The sequence below is a fragment of the Oncorhynchus clarkii genome, chromosome 6 (genome assembly GCF_045791955.1).
Source record: "Oncorhynchus clarkii lewisi isolate Uvic-CL-2024 chromosome 6, UVic_Ocla_1.0, whole genome shotgun sequence".
NCBI lineage: Eukaryota > Metazoa > Chordata > Actinopteri > Salmoniformes > Salmonidae > Oncorhynchus > Oncorhynchus clarkii.
In genome coordinates, this window is record NC_092152.1 from 46,725,270 (window position 1) to 46,747,888 (window position 22,619).

Consider the following 22,619-nt stretch of genomic DNA (forward strand, 5'->3'; position numbering starts at 1 on the left):
GCTGGGTCCACTTGTGGTAGAGAATCTTCCGTTGTTTGGAGATGACACCCCTTGAGTAATGGTGACTCGCTGAAGAACATGGAGGACCTCATACATAGCCATGCCCAAATGAGCCAGCTGGTCATGGTGTTGAAGAAGTAGGTGTCCCTGTTCGCTGACCATCTGGGAGAGGTCTTGGTTAACTGCTGCATCCATTTGTTGAGGTAGCGTTCTGTATTGTAGATGCAGGGAGTCAGGAAGCAGGTGCAGTTAGTGAGTTTAATAATAACATAAAAAATACTACCTGATGACTGACAACAAAAGAGTGCTATATAAAGGCTATGTAATAAAGGGAGTAATGAAGTCCAGGTGTGACTGATGATGAGACGCATGTGTGCGTAATGATTGTTGCAGGAGTTTCCTCAACAACCAGGAGCATTGAAGAGCGAAGCTAAGCTTCTCTGCTGTTTTGGTCCCGTAGTATGGGGTCAATTTCACGCCATATGTATCGAATTCAAAATAAAATACATCGTGAACATGAAAAATAAAGTTGAGAATGTACACATATTTTCAAGGATGGGTGAAATAAATGTTGAAATCAAAAACCAAACAATTGAAAGTAAAATGTATAGAATTGTAAACAAAAATAAGACATCAAAAGCAAAACCCCAAAACTTAAGGCGAGAGCCAAACTTTGACAAATTATAAAAATTGTTTTTTGAAAAGAATGCAAAAACAATTTTCGGTTAAACTTTCCCAGCCACAAATCCTATTGAATACATTTTGCCCACACTCATGCCTGCATGTACTGCCTTTTGGTTACGCTACTCGTATCTTTTCTTTCTATGTTTCTTTGCTTTCCCTGCCAGTCTTTTCGATTGCGAGTTTTGGAATAATTTTTCCGTGATGAACGGGGTTTAGAGGGAGGAGGGAGTCTCCATTGATGAGTCTCCATTGGTCCGCTAGTTTTGGAGTGACGGTTCGTCTTAACCCAATCAATGAACATGATAGACAGGCTTTTTTTTTCTATTGCCTACTTAAGTACTAATTCTACTTCTCAGAGAGTTCAGTGTGTCAAATCGGAGGGCCTGTTGTCCGGACCTCTGGCAGTCTCTATGGGGTATGACAGGGTTCAATTCTCGGGCCGACTCTTTTCTCTGTATATATCAATGATGTCGCTCTTTCTGCGGGTGATTCCTTGATCCAGCACTACGCAGACAACACCGTTCTGTATACATCTGGCCCTTCTTTGGACACTGTGTTAACAAACCTCTAAAACGAGCTTCAATGCCATACAACACTCCTTCCGTGGCCTCCAACTGCTGTTAAAAGCTAGTAAAACTAAATGCATGCTCTTCAACCGATCGCTGCCTGCACCCGCCTGCCCGACCAGCATCAATAATCTGTCCGGTTCAGACTTAGAATATGTAGACAACTACAAATAAATAGGTGTCTGGCTAGACTGTAAACTCTCCTTCCAGACTCATATTAAGCATCTCCAATCCAAAATGTAATGTAGAATCGGCTTCCTATTTCGCAACAAAGCCTCCTTCACTCACTCTGCCAAACATACCTTCGTAAAACTGACTATCCTACCGTTCCTCGACTTTGGCGATGTCATTTACAAAATAGCCTCCAACACTCTACTCAGCAAACTGGATGCAGTCTATCACAGTGCCATCCGTTTTGTCACGACCACTGTGACCTGTATGCTCTCATTGGCTGGCCCTCGCTTCATATTCGTCGCCAGACCCACTGGCTCCAGGTCATCTATAAGTCTCTGCTAGGTAAAGCACCGCCTTATCTCAGCTCACTGATCACCATAACAACACCCACTTGCAGCACGCGCTCCAGCAAATATATCTCACTGGTCATCCCGAAAGCCAACACCCACTTTGGCCGCCTTTCCTTCCAGTTCTCTGTTGCCAATGACTGGAACGAATTGCAACAATCACTGAAGTTGGAGACTTATATCTCCCTCACTAACTTCAAGCATCCGCTATCTGAGCAGCTTACTGATCGCTGCAGCTGTACATAGCCCATCTGTAAATAGCCCACCCAACTACCTACCTCATCCCCATATTGTTTTTAGAGTTTTTATTGACTTTTTTCTCTTTTGCACACCAGTATTCCACTTGCACATCTTCATCTGCACATCTATCACTTCAGTGTTAATTTGCTAAATTGTAATTACTTCACTACTATGGCCTATTTATTGCCTTACCTCCTTACTCCATTTGCACACACTGTATATATATTTTTCTATTGTGTTATTGACTGTACTTTTGTTTATCCTGTGTGTAACTCTGTGTTGTTTTTTGTCACACTGCTTTGCTTTATCTTGGCCAGGTCGTAGTTGTAAATGAGAACTTGTTCTCAACTAGCCTACATGGTTAAATAAAGGTGAAATAAAAAAATGAAAATAAAAAGTAGATGTCCTGATGTCACAAGCCAAGTCTCCCCCCTGTGCCCTCATGTCCTGAACATGGTGAACCAGTTACCAACACCTGCGCTGAACGTTGTGCAACAGGTAATTCATATGTTTACCTAAGTAGTTAGATGGTTTGTCATTCAATGTTATAGATATTACATTTAATGACAAACCATCTAACTACTTAGGTGTTGGTAACTGGTTCGCCATGTTCAGGACATGAGGGCACAGGTGGGATGATTTGGTGCGTAGTGGTGACGTCAGACCGTCTACTTAAGTAGGAAATAGAAAAAGAGCCTATCTATCATGTTCAATGATTGGGTTAAGACGAACCGTCACTCCAAAACTAGCGGACCAATGGAGACTCATTGTCAAAATACACATTTGGACACACCTACTCATGACAGTGTTTTTATTTACTTTATACTATTTTCTGCATTGTAGAATAATAGTGAAGATGTACAAAACTATGAAAGTACACATATTAAATATGTAGTAACCAAAAAAGTATTAAACAAATCAAAATATATTCTATATTTGAGATTCTTCAAAGTAGCCACTCTTTGCCTTGATGACAGCTTTGCACACTCCTGTCATTCTCTCAACTAACTTCATGAGGTAAGTCACCTGGAATGCATTTCAATTTAAAGGTGTGCCTAGTTAAAAGTTAATTTGTGGAATTTCTTTCAGTCAACCTACCAGGGTATTTACAAACAGCACAGGAATGAAATCATCAACATGTATTGATCACACCTTTATTAATGCTGCATACTTTTGTTTTAAAGCAGTATCCAAATCCACAGGATGTAGTGATCACAATATAGCAGCCATGTCTAGGAAAACCAAAGTTCCAAAGGCAGGGCCTAATATAGTGTATAAGCGGTCATAGAATAAGTTTTGTAGTGATTCATATGTTTGTATTTGTTTTTATTATAGATCCCCATTATACTCTTCCTGGGGTCCGTCAAAATTAAGGCAGTTATACAATTTGACAAACATTACAATACATTCATTACAGAATTCACAACACTAAGTGTGTGCCCTCAGGCCCACACTCCACTACCACATATTTACAACGCAAAATCCATGTGTACGTGTGTGTATAGTGCGTATGTTATCGTGTGTGTGTATATGCATGTGTCTGTGCCTATGTTTGTGTTGCTTCACAGTCCCCGCTGTTCCATAAGGTGTATTTTTACCTGATTTTTAAATCTGATTCTACTGCTTGCATCAGTTACCTGATGTGGAACATCAGTTACCTGATGTAGAATAGAGTTCCATGTAGTCATGGCTCTATGTAGGACTGTGCGCCTCCCATAGTCTGTTCTGGACTTGGGTACTGTTAAGAGACCTCTGGTGGCATGTCTTGTGGGGTATGCATGGGTGTCCGATCTGTGTGTTAGTATTTTAAACAGAAGCCAATCTCTCTTCCACTTTGAGCCGTGAGAGATTGACATGCATGTCATTAATGTTAGCTCTCCGTACACTTTTAAGGGCCAGTCATGCCGCCCTGTTCTGAGCCAACTGCAATTTTCCTAAGTCCCTCTTTGTGGCACCTGATCACAGGACCTGCCTTGTTGATAGAGTTGTTGAGAAGGCAGAGCAGCGCTTTATCATGGACAGACTTCTCCCCATTTTAGCTACTGTTGTATCAATATGTTTTGACCATGACAGTTTACAAGATACAATATTTAGTTGAAGTTTAGGGTTTAGTGAATAATTTGTCCCAAATACAATGCTTTGAAGTTTGGAAATGTTTAGGACTAACTTATTCCTTTCCGAAACTAAATGCAGCTCTTTGTTAAGTGTTTCAGTCATTTCTGTCGCTGTAGTAGCTGAAGTGTATAGTGTTGAGTCATCTGCATACATAGACACACTGGCCTTACTCAAAGCCAGTGGCATGTCATTAGTAAAGATTGAAAAAGCAAGGGGCCTAAACAGCTACCCTGGGGCTGAGGCTAGGTTTGGCATTGAGCTGGGAGTGGACATGAACTTAGGGTTAAGGCCTCAACTCTAGACAATTCATGAATCTGCCCCTCCCCCCACCACATGGCAGAAAGGTAGGCTGACCTAGTGTGCTTTTGAGTGACATTAGCAAAACTCACGCATGGGATCGTTCAACAGACCCTCCCGATGAATGCAAGCCTACATCTGACCATGTGAAATTAACTATTCCTACAGAGAACCAGGCTTTTTTTCCATAGAAAAGTAATACCTACAGCCCTCACGTAACTATGTATGACGCCCCCTTTGACTGCTATTGAGCTAGCTAACCGTCCTTGCAAACAACTAATCATGACCACAAGGGATGCCTTGTGTTGAGGTTCAGTTTCCTTTGGAAACAGAAAGTGTGTTACATTTCAAGTCAATCGACCCAAAAGCATTTTTGACCTCTTGCAGTTCTAGAAACTAAAGAGAGCCTTGTTATGAATCTTTATTTTTTGTAATATGTTTATTATTTTCCAATAGAAAAAATACAGAGACACAAACATTGACATTCATTGTACTGTTGAATGAGATGGCAAATTTAGAGGGCAAAACAAAACTTAACTCACACAGAATTATAAAATAAATAAAAAAATCCTATTAGGTGGTACATATTATAAGAAGACAGCTTATAGTCATTACACGCAGTGTAGTTAAACCAAAAGTACATATTGAGTGAAGTACAGTGAAGGGGGAATAGAACATTTATCCAGTATCGGCTGCCATATTTTGTAAAACATTGGACTTCTATTGGAGGTATTGTATAGAAACTTTTCCATGTGCATTACATTCCCTAAATCCCGTAACCACATTTCAAAGGTAGGTACAGTCTCCAATTTCCAAAATTGCAATATGAGCCTTTTGGCTAATAGAGTACAAAGAGAGACAGCTTTCCCTTCCTGGTTATTCCCATCAACTGTATCAAACAGAGCGATCAATGGGTCTGGGGCTATAACTCTATCAATGGCTTTAGATAAGTAATCAAAAATGAGAGCCCAGTAAACATGTAACTTAGGATATGTCCAAAATAAGTGGGTCAAAGTCCCTTCCTCCTGCTTGAACGTCTCACACAGTGGTGAGGTGTCTGGGAATATTTTATGCAGTTTCACTTTTGAGTAATGCAACCTGTGTATCACCTTAAACTGAACAAGGTTGTGTCTGGCATTCACTGAACTGTGATTTATATTCCTGAGAGCTCCTACTCAGTCCTCATCTGAGATTTATGAACGAAGTTCCTGCTCCCAAGGCGTTTTAGTAGTGTATGCGGATACCTCTTTGTGGTCATAGTCTATCATAGTCTAGTGACCAACCCTTTTGAATGAGGTTTGACAAGGATAAGGCTATCTAATGTAGGATTATTTGGCTTAATGCCATACTGTGGGATGTGTCCTTAAGAAACTGTGTTGCTGGCATGTTAAACTTACCCTGTAACTGTTGAAATTAAGCTAAATGACCATCAATGTACAAGTTATTGATTATTGTGAGCCCCATCTCCCCCCACTGTGAAAACACCAAATCATCCAATACAGGGTGGAAAGCATGATTCAGGCAAATGGGGATGTCAATGTATACAGTGGGTATGTTAAGAAAATACCTAATCTGTTTCCACTCGGGTTCCCGAGTGGCGCAGTGGTCTAAGGCACTACATCTCAGTGAGTCCTCTTCATAACAAAGCTCTTAGTTTCTAGAACTGCAAGACCAAAAATAGTTTGTGTAGATTGATTTCAGATTTCATAGGCCGGGTCCCCCGGTCACAAATATGTTCAATTTGGTAATATTAAACCATTTTAGTCCTGCGAAACCGCCCCTATGACCCCCAATTAAGTCACTTCCTGTAATTAGACAGACAGACAGACACTACAGACCCTGTGATTGGGAGTTCGATTCCAGGCTGTATCACAACCGGCTGTGATTGGGAGTCCCATAGGGCGGCGCACAATTGCCCCAACAATTGCCCCAACGTCGTCCGGGTTAGGGTTAGGGTTTGGCCGGGGTAGGCCATCATTGTAAGTAAGAATTTGTTCTTAACTGACTTGCCTAGTTAAATAAATGTTAAATATGAATTTGTTTCAAAATTGAGCAGAGCTCAACAAAACACATACAGTGCCTTGCGAAAGTATTCGGCCCCCTTGAACTTTGCGACCTTTTGCCACATTTCAGGCTTCAAACATAAAGATATAAAACTGTATTTTTTTGTGAAGAATCAACAACAAGTGGGACACAATCATGAAGTGGAACGACATTTATTGGATATTTCAAACTTTTTTAACAAATCAAAAACTGAAAAATTGGGCGTGCAAAATTATTCAGCCCCCTTAAGTTAATACTTTGTAGCGCCACCTTTTGCTGCGATTACAGCTGTAAGTCGCTTGGGGTATGTCTCTATCAGTTTTGCACATCGAGAGACTGAAATGTTTTCCCATTCCTCCTTGCAAAACAGCTCAAGCTCAGTGAGGTTGGATGGAGAGCATTTGTGAACAGCAGTTTTCAGTTCTTTCCACAGATTCTCGATTGGATTCAGGTCTGGACTTTGACTTGGCCATTCTAACACCTGGATATGTTTATTTTTGAACCATTCCATTGTAGATTTTGCTTTATGTTTTGGATCATTGTCTTGTTGGAAGACAAATCTCCGTCCCAGTCTCAGGTCTTTTGCAGACTCCATCAGGTTTTCTTCCAGAATGGTCCTGTATTTGGCTCCATCCATCTTCCCATCAATTTTAACCATCTTCCCTGTCCCTGCTGAAGAAAAGCAGGCCCAAACCATGATGCTGCCACCACCATGTTTGACAGTGGGGATGGTGTGTTCAGCTGTGTTGCTTTTACGCCAAACATAACGTTTTGCATTGTTGCCAAAAAGTTAAATTTTGGTTTCATCTGACCAGAGCACCTTCTTCCACATGTTTGGTGTGTCTCCCAGGTGGCTTGTGGCAAACTTTAAATGACACTTTTTATGGATATCTTTAAGAAATGGCTTTCTTCTTGCCACTCTTCCATAAAGGCCAGAATTGTGCAATATAGGACTGATTGTTGTCCTATGGACAGAGTCTCCCACCTCAGCTGTAGATCTCTGCAGTTCATCCAGAGTGATCATGGGCCTCTTGGCTGCATCTCTGATCAGTCTTCTCCTTGTATGAGCTGAAAGTTTAGAGGAACGGCCAGGTCTTGGTAGATTTGCAGTGGTCTGATACTCCTTCCATTTCAATATTATCACTTGCACAGTGCTCCTTGGGATGTTTAAAGCCTGGGAAATAATTTTGTATCCAAATCCGGCTTTAAACTTCTTCACAACAGTATCTCGGACCTGCTTGGTGTGTTCCTTGTTCTTCATGATGCTCTCTGCACTTTTAACGGACCTCTGAGACTATCACAGTGCAGGTGCATTTATACGGAGACTTGATTACACACAGGTGGATTGTATTTATCATCATTAGTCATTTAGGTCAACATTGGATCATTCAGAGATCCTCACTGAACTTCTGGAGAGAGTTTGCTGCACTGAAAGTAAAGGGGCTGAATAATTTTGCACGCCCAATTTTTCAGTTTTTGATTTGTTAAAAAAGTTTGAAATATCCAATAAATGTCGTTCCACTTCATGATTGTGTCCCACTTGTTGTTGATTCTTCACAAAAAAATACAGTTTTATATCTTTATGTTTGAAGCCTGAAATGTGGCAAAAGGTCGCAAAGTTCAAGGGGGCCGAATACTTTCGCAAGGCACTGTATATTCCATAGCACACTCTCTAGCGCCCCCCTGTTATGAATTCTGAAGAGGATATTGGTATAAAATGTCTGTCTGTCTGCCCAACTTCCTGCATGTGGACCTTCCTGCGGAGGGTCTGCTGTCCGGACCTCTGGCAGTCTCTATGGGGGTGCCACAGGATTAAATTCTTGGACCGACTCTCTTCTCTGTATACATCAATGATGTCGCTCTTGCTGCTGGTGAGTCTCTGATCCACCTCTACGCAGACGACACCATTTTGTATACTTCTGGCCCTTCTTTGGACACTGTGTTAACAACCCTCCAGGCAAGCTTCAATGCCATACAACTCTCCTTCCGTGGCCTCCAATTGCTCTTAAATACAAGTAAAACTAAATGCATGCTCTTCAACCGATCGCTGCCTGCACCTGCCCGCCCGTCCAACATCACTACTCTGGACGGCTCTGACTTAGAATACGTGGACAACTACAAATACCTAGGTGTCTGGTTAGACTGTAAACTCTCCTTCCAGACCCACATCAAGCATCTCCAATCCAAAGTTAAATCTAGAATTGGCTTCCTATTTCGCAACAAAGCATCCTTCACTCATGCTGCCAAACATACCCTTGTAAAACTGACCATCCTACCAATTCTCGACTTTGGTGATGTCATTTACAAAATAGCCTCCAATACCCTACTCAACAAATTGGATGCAGTCTATCACAGTGCAATCCGTTTTGTCACCAAAGCCCCATATACTACCCCCCTGTACACTCTCGTTGGCTGGCCCTCCCTTCATACTCGTCGCCAAACCCACTGGCTCCATGTCATCTACAAGACCCTGCTAGGTAAAGTCCCCCCTTATCTCAGCTCACTGGTCACCATAGCATCACCCACCTGTAGCATGCGCTCCAGCAGGTATATCTTTCTGGTCACCCCCTAAACCAATTCTTTCTTTGGCCGCCTCTCCTTCCAGTTCTCTGCTGCCAATGACTGGAACGAACTACAAAAATCTCTGAAACTGGAAACACTTATCTCCCTCACTAGCTTTAAGCACCAACTGTCAGAGCAGCTCACAGATTACTGCACCTGTACATAGCCCACCTATAATTTAGCCCAAACAACTACCTCTTTCCCTACTGTATTTATTTTATTTATTTTGCTCCTTTGCACCCCATTATTTTTATTTCTACTTTGCACATTCTTCCACTGCAAATCTACCATTCCAGTGTTTTACTTGCTATATTGTATTTACTTTTCCACCATGGCCTTTTTTTGCCTTTACATCCCTTATCTCACCTCATTTGCTCACATCGTATATAGACTTGTTTATACTGTATTATTGACTGTATGTTTGTTTTACTCCTTGTGTAACTCTGTGTCGTTGTATGTGTCGAACTGCTTTGCTTTATCTTGGCCAGGTCGCAATTGTAAATGAGAACTTGTCCTCAACTTGCCTACCTGGTTAAATAAAGGTGAAATAAAATAAAATAAAATGTGTCTGTCTGTCTGCCTGTCTGTGTCTTCCTGTCTGTGTCTGCCTGTCTGTCTGTCTAATTGCAGGAAGTGACTTAATTGGGGTCATAGGGCCGGTTTCACAGGACTACACAAACTATTTTTGGTCTTGCAGTTCTAGAAACTAAGAGCTTTGTTATGAAGAGGATATTGGTCAAAACACACACACTCACAGACAATGCAAGACAAACACCCCAGTCTTGCACTGACATCAAGGTCAGTTCCTCAGTGCTGAATTGGCCTTGATGTCTTACTGCTGCCTATCTCAGGCACACAGACACACACACACTCATCTTATTGAAACAACGTCTCATCACTTTCTCTCTCGCACACACACACATACAATGGCTTGACATCCCATAATTTCTCCTCCTAAAAACCTCAACAGCCTACCGATAAGCATTTCCTAGGAGACCAGCCTGTAAGGAATGGGTTGTGTAAGAGGAAAATGCGTTGAGACATGGCCAGGGACAGGCCAAACTGAACAGGCTCTAATGCTAATCTAATCTCATTTTAGCTTAGTTCTTTTATTGTTCTCTCTACCTGGCCCCTATTTGTTATATATTTGAGTTCTATGTCTTGTATTTCTATTCAATGGAGATTCTCCATTGAAAGAGCTTTTTAGTTCAGGACTAGGCTTAATCTGTGTCTGGGAAACCAGCCTGTCGTGTACTGTAGAATTTATTTATACATTTGTGTGTGTGTGTGTGTCTAGCGGACCTGTTTGACATCCTGCTGCCTATGCTGAACATCTACCAGGAGTTTGTGAGGAACCACCAGTACAGCCTGCAAGTGCTGGCCAACTGCAAGCAGAACCGAGACTTCGATAAGCTGCTGAAGCAGTATGAGGCTAATGCTGCCTGTGAGGGCAGGATGCTGGAGACCTTCCTCACATACCCCATGTTCCAGGTAACACACACATGCACGCGCATCAGTAGCGGTTCCAAGCCCCCCCCCCCCCCCCCAAAAAAGCCCCATTCTGCACTAACAAATTTTATTCAGACATTTGGAACACAAATAAATAATCATAACATTTAAAACAATATAAATACAAAGACTCAAATATGAAAAAGTAGTAACAAAGACAAATAGAAACAAATGTGTGGATTTGGCACTCGAGCATCAATACATTACCCATCACCCAACACTGTCAACCAAGAGTCAAGACTAAACCAATTCACATTGGTGTGCAGACTGGTTTTGGATTATTCTTCACAATTTCACACACACCAGAAAAGAAATGCAACAATATGTCTGTGAAACTATATATATTCATATTATGAATGAATTGTGGTTTCTTTGGTAGCATTTTCTAGTGTGACTAATTTTCCTAATTGCATTAGTACTGTACAAAGTTAGAGGTGCGCTATTTGATAGATTCCCCCGCTCCCCCTCCCTTGGGCTTCCAGTGGAGAGACCTGAGGTGAACCTACCCCCCTGCCTCCCTATCTCATACTTCTGAGTGGTAGACCTTCCCAGGCAGTAGCCTGCCTAGCTCACAAACTAGAATCAGGGCGCCCACTCCGACAAGGTTAATTGACCTACAGCCTCACACAGTGACATCATTGACATAATGTGCAAATGAGCGATAGAAAATCGATCGCGCAAATGTGACCATTCTGATTTGTTCAACGCACACACACACACACGCACGCACGCATGCACTCACACCACCACAAACCAAATGTTCTGTAACGTATACGCTGGGAGTCGGAAAGCAAGTGCAGGTGGTGAGTTTAATGAACGGAACATCGAGCAATATCACAAACACGAGTAGCGTATAGACATGAAACACAAACAATACTGACTGGGGAAAGAACCTAAGGGGTTGTCAGATATAGGGGAGGTAATAAGTGAGGTAATGGAGTCCAGGTGTGTCTGACGTGCAGGTGCGCGTAATGATTGATACCAGGTGTGCGTAATGATGGATCCCAGGACCGGTGGTTAGTATACCGGCGACATCGGACCCCTGAGGGGAGTAGCGGTAACGCACACTTATTCACACGTGCCTGCACACACGCAATGCATGCACACACTCACTCCAACACACAAATACATCCTCACATACCACATGTTCTAGGTACCATACACACTCACCTAGCAAATACCTACTTGTAGAACCCTATCTGTGGCCTTGCTCATAAACATTCAAACCATAAAGTCTCAATTAAATACCTCACCCTTCAACCAATTACCCTCTATCTCTCTCTTCCTTTCTTCCTCTATTTGTTTTTCTCAGATTCCTCGTTACATCATCACTCTGCATGAGCTGCTGGCGCACACTCCGCACGAACACGTAGAGCGCAAGAGCCTGGAGTTCGCCAAGTCCAAACTAGAGGAGCTGTCAAGGTGTGTGTTTGTGTGTGTGTGTGTTTATTTGTGGGTGTATCAATGAGTACGAATACCTCAACACATTCAGGTATGAATTATCACCTCTTAGACATTTCATGTAGTATATCATGTTTGTGTGTTTCCTCAGGGTGATGCATGATGAGGTGAGTGATACAGAGAACATCCGTAAGAACCTGGCCATCGAGAGGATGATTGTAGAGGGATGTGATATACTACTGGACACCAGTCAGACCTTCGTCAGACAGGGTGAGCGTGCACACACACACAGGTATATGCCCACACACATCAGAATTCACTTACACATTCATGACACAAACCATTGTTTATGTAACAGTATTTCTCATATCCATCTCAGTGGCCTTGTGGTTAGACTGTCCTCCCCGTGATTGGAAGGTTGGGGGTTCAATCCCTGGTCGAGTCATACCAAAGAGTCTAAAAATGGGACTTGATACCTCTCTGCTTGGCATTAAGGAGATTGATTGGGGGTAAGGCCCTGCGATAAACTAGCGTTCTGTCCAGGGTCTGTTTTTGTACATCAAGCTGCCTCACGCTACAGAAACAGGAGATGGGCAGTTCTGGCTTGGACAAGGCTTTTTAAATTTTTTCTCACACTCATCTCTCCCCACTCTTCCTGTCTCTCAACACCACCTCTTACTCCCTCCTCCCTCTCTCCCCCATTGCCCTCCCCCGCCAGGTTCTCTGATTCAGCTGCCGTCGGTGGAGAGGGGTAAGCTCAGTAAAGTGCGTCTGGGCTCTCTGTCTCTGAAGAAGGAAGGAGAGAGACAGTGCTTCCTGTTTACAAAACACTTTCTGATCTGCACACGCAGCTCAGGAGGCAAGCTGCACCTGCTCAAGGTGAGCCACACACACGCATACTTACTGGCTATAATTCTCCACCCTTTTCCAGAAGTGTGCAGTTACATACTCCCGGGTTGGATTTAAAATCATATTGGTAGAATGAGTTTCCACCATTGTTAAATCCATGAGAGAAGTTGTGTAATTGTACACTTTGGGAGAAAGGTGGAGAATTGGGACCTAGTCATATTTTAAGCACACAAAAAAACACAAACAGTCAATGACCTCGGACCTCTTTCTGCAGCAAGGTGGAGTCCTATCTCTGATAGAATGTACCCTCATAGAAGAAACAGAGACCAGCGACGACGACTGTGAGTAGTGTGTGTGTTAACCAACCCCAGTCCTTTAGATATATGCAGTGACTCAGACAGGCTCATTAAGTCTCTGTCTCCATACAGGTTAATTAGTGTCAAAAGATAAGTGTCCACAGATAAAGCTCTGGCTGACCCTCACATCCCTTCAAATACCAGCTAACAGCCTTCCCTTTAAATGACACTCATGCTGATCCTATGGCATCACTCACTCATTAACCTTACAGAGGGGTCTTTTCACTCACAGACTTCCAGGGACGGAACTTTGAGTGACACACACACACACACACACACACACACACACACACACACACACTGCAGGGGTAAATTAAGTGGACCAGCTTATATCTTATTCATGTATTAATCTTTATCTAGTGTCATACCAAAATACACTGTCACCCTAGGTGACCCAATCTTCTCGTTTTCTTTCTCACTCTCCCTTCCCTTGTTTTTAGCGAAGTCCAGTGGTGGTCAGGTATTCGGTCAGTTGGACTTTAAGCTGATCATCGAGCCGTCTGACTCACCCTCCTTCACTGTAGTCTTGTTGGCTCCCTCACGACAGGAGAAAGCTGCCTGGACCAGTGACATCAGCCAGGTAACTAACGCTCTCACTTTCTCTTTCTCTTTCTCGCTTTCTCTTCTTGGAATAATAACCGAACAACAAAAAGTTCACAAACAGCACCGTGTGTTTCCCTCTGGGTATCCCATGAGGCTTTGCAGGGGGTAAACAGAGTGGTTGGTTCCCCAGGGGTCAAACCCTGGTTTGTGCTTGGCTCATCCCCTTTAACCCAGTGTTCCCCCTACATGCACGCACGCACACACACACACATGCATGCACACACACACACACTGCACCTCCTCTGAGGCTTGGCTTGATTCTAAACAAAGATTAGGTCAAAGGAAAAGCTTTAATAACAACATATCTTTCCTTAGGGTTTTGATACATTTCTTGTAAACCATAATTACATACGACATTTTACGATGTTGCTAATATATCAGATTGAGGTTTAGATTGATCTTTCACTCCACTTATCTGCACTAACTCTCCCTCTCCTCCCTTTTCCTCTATCTCTCTCGCCCTCTCTCTCTAGTGTATCGATAATATCCGCTGTAATGGTTTGATGACTAGTGTATTCGAGGAGAACTCCAAAGTCACCGTGCCTCACATGATCAAGTAAGAGCGCCCACATACAGTTGAAGTCAGAAATGTACATACACCTTAGCCAAATACATTTAAACTGTTTTTCACAATTCCTGACATTTAATCCTAGTAATAATTCCCTGTCTTAGGTCAGTTAGTATCACCACTTTATTTTAAGAATGTGAAATGTCAGAATAATAATAGAGAATGATTTATTTCAGCTTTTATTTCTTTCATCACATTCCCAGTGGGTCAGAAGTTTACATACACTCAATTAGTATTTGGTAGCAGTGCCTTTAAATTGTCTAACTTGGGTCAAATGTTTCGGGTAGCCTTCCACAAGCTTTCCACAATAAGTTGGGTGAATTTTGGCCCATTCCTCCTGACAGAGCTGGTGTAACTGAGTCAGGTTTGTAGGCCTCCTTGCTCGCACACACCTTTTCAGTTCTGCCCATAAATGTTCTATAGGATTGAGGTCAGGACTTTGTGATGGCCACTCCAATACCTTGACTTTGTTGTCCTTAAGCCATTTTGCCACAACTTTGGAAGTATGCTTGGGGTCATTGTCCATTTGGAAGACCCATTTGCGACCAAGCTTTAACTTCCTGACTGATCTCTTGAGATGTTGCTTCAGTATATCCACATAATTTTCCTCCCTCATGACGCCATCTATTTTGTGAAGAGCACCAGTCCCTCCTGCAGCAAAGCACCCCCACAACATGATGCTGCCACCCCCGTGCTTCACAGTTGGGATGGTGTTATTTGGCTTGGAAGCCTCCCCCTTTTTCCTCCAAACATAACGATGGTCATTATGGCCAAACAGTTCTATTTTTGTTTCATCAGACCAGAGGACATTTCTCCAAAAAGTATGATCTTTGTCCCCATGTGCAGTTGCAAACTGTAGTCTGGCTTTTATATGGTGGTTTTGGAGCAGTGGCTTCTTCCTTGCTGAGCGGCCTTTCAGGTTATGTCGATATAGGACTCGTTTTTACTGTGGATATAGATACGTTTGTACCTGTTTCCTCCAGCATCTTCACAAGGTCATTTGCTGTTGTTCTGGGATTGATTTGCACTTTTCGCACCAAAGTACGTTCATCTCTAGGAGACAGAACACGTCTCGTTCCTGAGCGGTATGACATCTGCGTGGTCCCATGGGGTTTATACTTGCGTACTATTGTTTGTACAGATGAACGTGGTACCTTCAGGCGTTTGGAAATTGCTCCCAAGGATGAACCAGACTTGTGCAGGTCTACAATTTTTTTCTGAGATCTTGGCTGATTTCTTTTGTTTTTCCCATGATGTCAAGCAAAGAGGCATTGGGTTTAAGGTAGGTCTTGAAATACATCCACAGGTACACATCCAATTGACTCAAATGACTCAATTAGCCTATCAGAAGCTTCTAAAGCCATGACATAATTTTCTGGAATTTTCCAAGCTGTTTAAAGACACAGTCAACTTAGTGTATGTAAACTTCTGACCCACTGGAATTGTGATAGAGTGAAATAATCTGTCTGTAATCAATTGGTGGAAAAATGACTTTTCATGCAGAAAGTAGATGTCCTAACCGACTTGCCAAAACTCTAGTTTGTTAACAAGAAATGTGTGGAGTGGTTGAAAAACGAGTTTTAATGACTCCAACCTAAGTGTTTGCAAACTTCCGACTTAAACTGTATACGTTAACACATGTCTGTGTCTGTCACACCTGCTTTTGCTCCAGTGTGTATGGCTTAGTTCTAACCCAGAGCTAACATACCTGAATATACCACTCAAAGTATTTATGAATAGTTGATCAGGTTTGTTACTTCTTGGCTGAAACAAGAGCCTGCACTTCCTCCAGGCTCAGGTGTGAGGAACACTGCCGTATTTAACACAGCTATTGTAAAAGCCACTGCTTTTTTGACTGAACCTCCTTAGTTGGTGGTGGTGTTCATTTTTTTTATGCAGATTTCTTGGCTATTTTCTTTGGACTTTTGTCCACAAATGTACCAACATTTATGATAAGTGGATTCCTTTCAGGTCACGCGCCTCTAACAAAGAGTACACTTCCCTTCAGCCTCATTCTGAACAGTGTTACTTCTTCATTTCTCAAAGGAAAAACCTCAACCAATTTCTAAAGACTGTTGAAATCCAGTGGAAGCAATATGAACTGCAATCTGAATTCCCAATGAAAACCCTATTGAAGAGTGACCGCAAAAATAACATCTGAATGGTTTGTCCTCGGTTTTTCGCCTGCCAAATAAGTTCTGTTATAGTCACAGACATGATTCAAACAGTTTTAGAAACTTCAGAGTGTTTTCTATCCAAATATACTAATAATATGCATATCTTATCTTCTGCGCATGAGTAGCAGGCAGTTTAATTTGATCACGCTTTTCATCCAAAATTCCGAATGCTGCCCCCTATCCTAGAGAAGTTTTAAGGCAGTTATACAATTTAAAAAACATTACAATACATTCAGTACAGAATTCACAACACACTAAGTGTGTGACCTCAGGCCCATACTCCACAACGACATATCTACAATGAAAAATCCATGTGTGTGTGTGTATGCATGTGTCTGTGCCTGTGTGTTACTTCACAGTCCCCGCTGTTCCATAAAGTCTATTTTTATCTGCTTTTTTAATCTGATTCTACTGCTTGCATCAGTAACCTGATGTGGAATAGAGTTTCATTTAGTCATGGCTCTATGTAGTACTTTGCGCCTCCCATGGTCTGTTCTGGACTTGGGGACTGTGTAGAGAACTCTGGTGACATGTCTTGTGGGGTATGCATAGTTGTCCAAGCTGTGTGCTAGTATTTTAAACAGACAGCTCAGTACCTTCAGTTTATCAACCTCTTACAAAATCAAGTAATGAGGAAGTCAATCTCTCTTCCACTTTGAGCCATGAGAGATTGACATGCATGTCATTAATGTTAGCTCTCGGTGTACTTTTAAGGGCCAGTCATGCCGCCCTGTTCTGAGCCAACTGCAATTTCCCATTATCCCCCTTTGTGGCACCTGATCACTTGACTCAAAGCCAGTGGCATCTCATTAGTAAAGATTGAAAAAAGCAAGGTGCCTAAACAGCTACCCTGGGGAATTCCTGCTTCTACCTGCATAATGTTTGAGAGGCTTCCATTAAAAAACACCCTCTGTGTTCTGTTAGACAAGTAGCTCTTTATCCACATTATATCAGGGGGTGTAAAGCCATAACACATACGTTCTTCCAGAAAGACTATGATCTATAATATTAAAAGCTTCACTGAAGTCTAACAAGACAGCCCCCAGAATTTTATCATCAATTTCTCTCAGTCAATCAGTCATTTGTGTAAGTGCCGTGCTTTTTGAGTGTCCTCACAAATATGCGTGCTGAAAGTCTGTTGTCAATTTGTTTACTGTGAAATAACATTGTATCTGGTCAAACACACATTTTTTTCAGAAGTTTACTAAGTGTTTGTAACATTGTGATATGTGCAAACAAATATTTGTGCTATGAAACTAAATAAATCCTGCACTCTGACCCACAAAACTCCTTTGATCGATTGATTTATAGTGTTAGACAAAGCAAGGAAAGTGAATTTGAAAACGTGATGTTTTATTGGCATTTGCAGCGGTTGTCGGTAAGTAATTAATCTGCTAGCTTCTGACATGACTTACTGCAACTTTAAGTGTTTATCCATACTTAAAACTTCTGTGTGAGTAATCCTAGCAATCCAATGATTAGATCACCAGTGATTGTGTGTGTGTGTGTGTGTGTGTCCGTCCATCAGATCTGATATGCGCCTCCATAAAGATGATGTTGACATTTGCTTCAGCAAGACACTCAACTCCTGCAAGGTCCCACAGATTCGCTACGCCAGCGTGGAGCGGCTGCTGGAAAGGCTGACGGACTTGCGCTTCCTCTCCATCGACTTCCTCAACACCTTCCTCCACACCTACCGTATCTTCACTACTGCTGCCGTGGTCATGGATAAACTGGCTGACATCTACAAGAAACCTTTCACCTCTATACCTGTCAGGTAATACAGGAGAGAGAACATGCATGACATGCACACATTCACAGAAAAGTGCACACACACATTTTCATGTTACAGAGGGTTGAGTTTTCTCTAAACCTCTCACCTCATTATATCTCCTGTTATTCTCTCTATCCAGTTTTATTGGTGTTTTGTGTGTGTGTGTTGTATGAGAGAGAGAGAGAGAGAGAGAGAGAGAGACTGAGTGTTTTGTGACCTTTCCACCTGGCTGTTTCAGCCCCAGAACGGAGGTTGAGTGGTGTAGGACCACTTGTGGCCCAGGGGTTAATTGAACGAAACACAACAATTTTACTGCTAGCTGTCACGTTCTGACCTTTATTTCCTTTGTTTTGTCATTATTTAGTATGGTAAAGGCGTGAGTTGGGGTGGGCAGTCTATGTTTGTTTTTCTATGATTTGGGTATTTCTATGTTTCAGCCTAGTATGGTTCTCAATCAGAGGCAGGTGTCATTAGTTGTCTCTGATTGAGAATCATACTTAGGTAGCCTGGGTTTCACTGTGTGTTTGTGGGTGATTGTTCCTGTCTCTGTGTTTGCACCAGATAGGACTGTTTTGGGTTTTCACGGTTCTTGTTTTTGTTAGTTTGTTCATGTGAAGTGCTTTATTAAACATGAATCAAAATAACCACGCTGCGCTTTGGTCCGCCTCTCCTTCAAGTCAAGGAAACCGTTACACTAGCAAAATAGATGCTTGAAAAATGTTTCATTTTGCCAAAACATTTGCCAAGACAGTGTTTTGTGTGTATGCATTTTCCTGCCCAGACCTAATGATCCTCTCAACTGGAAAGTCTGTGCCTCTTTTCTTATCTTTTTCCTGTGTCCAGCGCAGGTGTGTGTAGGCCAACTCCTGGATGACCTCATTACCAGAGAACATAGACCAGAAACAACAGCAGAGACCCACACACCTACAGTATATGACAGGGTGTATTTGCTCCTAGCCACTGATCTTGTCAGTTTGGCATTTTCCCCACTAATTGTTAAGGTTAGAATTGGGGGAGGGTAAGACGATCCTAGATCTGTACCTAAGGCACATGAGGTTGGTGGCACCTTAATTGGGGAGGACAGGCTCGTGGTAATGGCTGGAGCGGAATCAGTGGAATGGTATCAAACACGTGGTTTTCATTTGTTTGATTCCATTCCATTTGCTTCGTTCCAGCCCTTATTATGAGCCGTCCTCCCCTCAGCAGCCTCCACTGACCTAGGGGAGTCTTCACCCTGGAGCATAATGAAGCATAATGAATTCACACATAGTTTCAACATGAAACGGCTTTGATGTCCTGTGATCATTGTCAGTTATATATAAATAAACATATATGTTGTCCTGACCTTCACTCCTCCATCCTCCACCTTTCCCATCACCTCATCCCCCCTCACCCATCCCCTCTTCTCACTCCATCCCCTCCTCTCTCATCCTCACCCCATCACCCCTTGCCCATCCCCTTCTCTCACCCCTCCATCCGTTATATCCCTTCCCTCTCCATCCCCCCTCCACAGGGTACAGTACCACTCATTTGACCGCCTGTCCATCACGTCCATCTGTCCTGACTACAGCCTGAAGATCAGGAAGATAGCCCTGGATCAGTCCAAGTAACACAATCTGCCTCTCTCTTTCCCTCCCCCTCTGCTTTATCCCTTGCTCTTTCTCTTTCTGTCCCTGGACTTGTCCAAGTACCTCTCTCTTTGCCTCTCACTTGTGTTCTCTCCTCCTCTCCCCTCTCTCTCGCTCTTTCTCGTCTTTCCTTACTTTTGCATCTTTTCACTGCACCTTTTCTTTTAGAGGAGACTTCAAGGCTATTTTGCTCTTTACTCCGCTCCCTTTCCCTGTCCTTCGCTCAATGTCTCTGTCCTTAGTTTTCTTTCTCCCTCCCTCTAGCATCTTCCGTCTGCATATTCGCCCTTCTGACTACTGTGGAAGACCACTGGGCTCTTTCCCTCTCTGTCTGTGTGTCACTTAGTGCTGAGCGATTAACTGAAATGTCGGTTAATTTTTGGTTTTTAAAACAACTTATTGACTGACATTGGTTGAATTATTTTAATCCCATTTCATTTTTTTCTCTCTCTGTGAGCTCAATACGCACACTGTAGTTTCTCTACAGATAAATCAGATCATGCCCGAACTGTGCGATGTACTGTTGTGGGGAGTTGTAGTTTCCAACAGGCCAATGTTCCACATAGTTTAGTGACGAAAACGTGATAATTAACTACAAATAACCATAGTCCATAATAATGTTTATTCTTACGCCTGCTACATAAGAGACAGAAGAATGTGTGATCAAGAGGGGATACATAGAGAGCAGTTGCTTCTTGAGGTATTGGTATTCAGCAGTCATATTGGTATGCCTTATTTACTTTAAAGAACTACTGAAATAATGGTTTTGTTAGACAGCATAGGTCGCAGCTCTATAGGGATGAGATGATGACTTGGAGTGAAATTAAAGTCATCAAATAAAACAAATGTAATATACACAACAACTGAAATATTTTATTAAAGTAATGTGAATAACTGATGGTTAATAAGTGATAAGCAGTCATGAGCAGTCAGTATCATCATGGGATTTTTAATTATTGTTTTATTCTGTTTTTGGTTACAGCATTCAACCCACATAATGCATAGTGCATTTAATGTTTAGAAAATCTTGATTATTGTTTATAATCGAACCGAATCCGAACCAACCTCAAAAAGCTCTAATCGCTCAGCACCACTCTCACTCCTTTCTTCAACTTCTTTGCATGGTCTTTCATGTAACCTATTTTCCACTCAGGCTGAGTTATAGATCTATCTGTAGTGCTGACGGTTCTGTTCACAGTTTTCTGGCATGATGATGATGATAGCATCTCCCGTCTCAAAACACTCAAATTCATGACTCAATGCAAATTTGACAGATTTTTTTTCCCTCTCTCTCTCAGGTCTTTGGAATTGTTCTTTGCCACCAACCAGAACAACCGAAGTGGTGATCACACCAATGACAAGTCCCCCCGTCTCTGCCGCAAGTTCTCCGGTCCTCTCTCCATCTCCTCCCGCACCTCCTCTCCTGTCCGCACACGCAAACTCTCTCTGCATTCCCCCATCAGTGCCAGGGTGGGGGGGCTGGACCTTACTAATATTAACTCTATCCCCTCCTCCTTCTCTCAGTCCGCTGTCAGTAGTCCATCCTCAGCCCAAACCCCTACATTCCCTACCCCCTCCCCCCAGACCCCCACTACAACCTCCCCCCCTCCCACCTCCTCCTCGTCCCCTCCAGGTGGCAACAAGACCCCCCAAGACCAGGCCCCCCTCCCCCCCTGTCTACCTCTGTCCTACCCCGAACAGAGTCCCTCCCCCACTACAGAAGGGCAGGAGCTGCCTCGTGTTGACGCCTTCTGTGGAAAAATGAGACGCAGCATCCGCAGAGGTAAGGCCTATCTAAACACACACATGCAGCACAGATGCGCACACACACCCTACCTGGATTCCCTTACTGAGCTGCCTTCTGAGCATCACAGGCATTTAGTCAGTTTATTTCTGAGTTTTAACAGCAGCTCTGATTCTAATGTTCTCTGACAAGGCCTTTAGAGAGAAGAGAGGCAGGCTGCTAGGGTGTTTATGGCTGCACAGGATACACAGTCATTAGAATTGGGGTGTGAGTAGAAAACATTCAGAGGAAGTGTTCTCACTTTACATTCTATACTGTGTGTGTATGGGAGAAAGCGAGAGATAGTGAGTGTTTTATGACCTTTTGCCCTGGCTGTTTCATGCCCAGAACTGGGCTTCTTTTTTTTACCCATCTTCCAATAGGTGCCCTTTTTTTGCGAGGCCTTGGAAACCTCCCTGGTCTTTGTGGTGGAATCTGTGTTTGAAGTTCACTGCTCGACTGAGGGACCTTACAATTATACAGTGCCTTGCGAAAGTATTCGGCCCCCTTGAACTTTGCGACCTTTTGCCACATTTCAGGCTTCAAACATAAAGATATAAAACTGTATTTTTTTGTGAAGAATCAACAACAAGTGGGACACAATCATGAAGTGGAACGACATTTATTGGATATTTCAAACTTTTTTAACAAATCAAAAACTGAAAAATTGGGCGTGCAAAATTATTCAGCCCCCTTAAGTTAATACTTTGTAGCGCCACCTTTTGCTGCTGATTTCTGATTAGAATAATATTACTACACAGATCATACACGTAATGTAAGCCAGCAAGCTAATGCTAGCTAACAGTATTGTTTAACTTGCAATAAAAATAACTTTCTGACTAAATTAGAAACATATATCTGAAAATGTAACTAGACTCTTATACCCGTAACATATTATATTCTTATTTGTGAATACTACAAATGACTCCAAAATGACAACACA

At 42.5% G+C, this 22,619-nt stretch overlaps 1 protein-coding gene across 1 annotated transcript in view; it reads left to right on the plus strand.

Moving 5' to 3' along the window:
* The window catches only part of LOC139411224 (Ras protein-specific guanine nucleotide-releasing factor 2b), a 202,004-nt gene that overhangs the window by 118,600 nt on the left and 60,785 nt on the right, over positions 1-22,619 (plus strand). The window contains exons 8-17 of the mRNA XM_071157235.1: positions 10,326-10,519; positions 11,850-11,959; positions 12,090-12,208; positions 12,657-12,817; positions 13,062-13,128; positions 13,584-13,723; positions 14,220-14,302; positions 18,020-18,268; positions 19,779-19,871; positions 21,192-21,676. Of these exons, the coding sequence (XP_071013336.1) occupies positions 10,326-10,519; positions 11,850-11,959; positions 12,090-12,208; positions 12,657-12,817; positions 13,062-13,128; positions 13,584-13,723; positions 14,220-14,302; positions 18,020-18,268; positions 19,779-19,871; positions 21,192-21,676 (1,701 nt within the window). The remainder of the gene's footprint in view (positions 1-10,325; positions 10,520-11,849; positions 11,960-12,089; positions 12,209-12,656; positions 12,818-13,061; positions 13,129-13,583; positions 13,724-14,219; positions 14,303-18,019; positions 18,269-19,778; positions 19,872-21,191; positions 21,677-22,619) is intronic.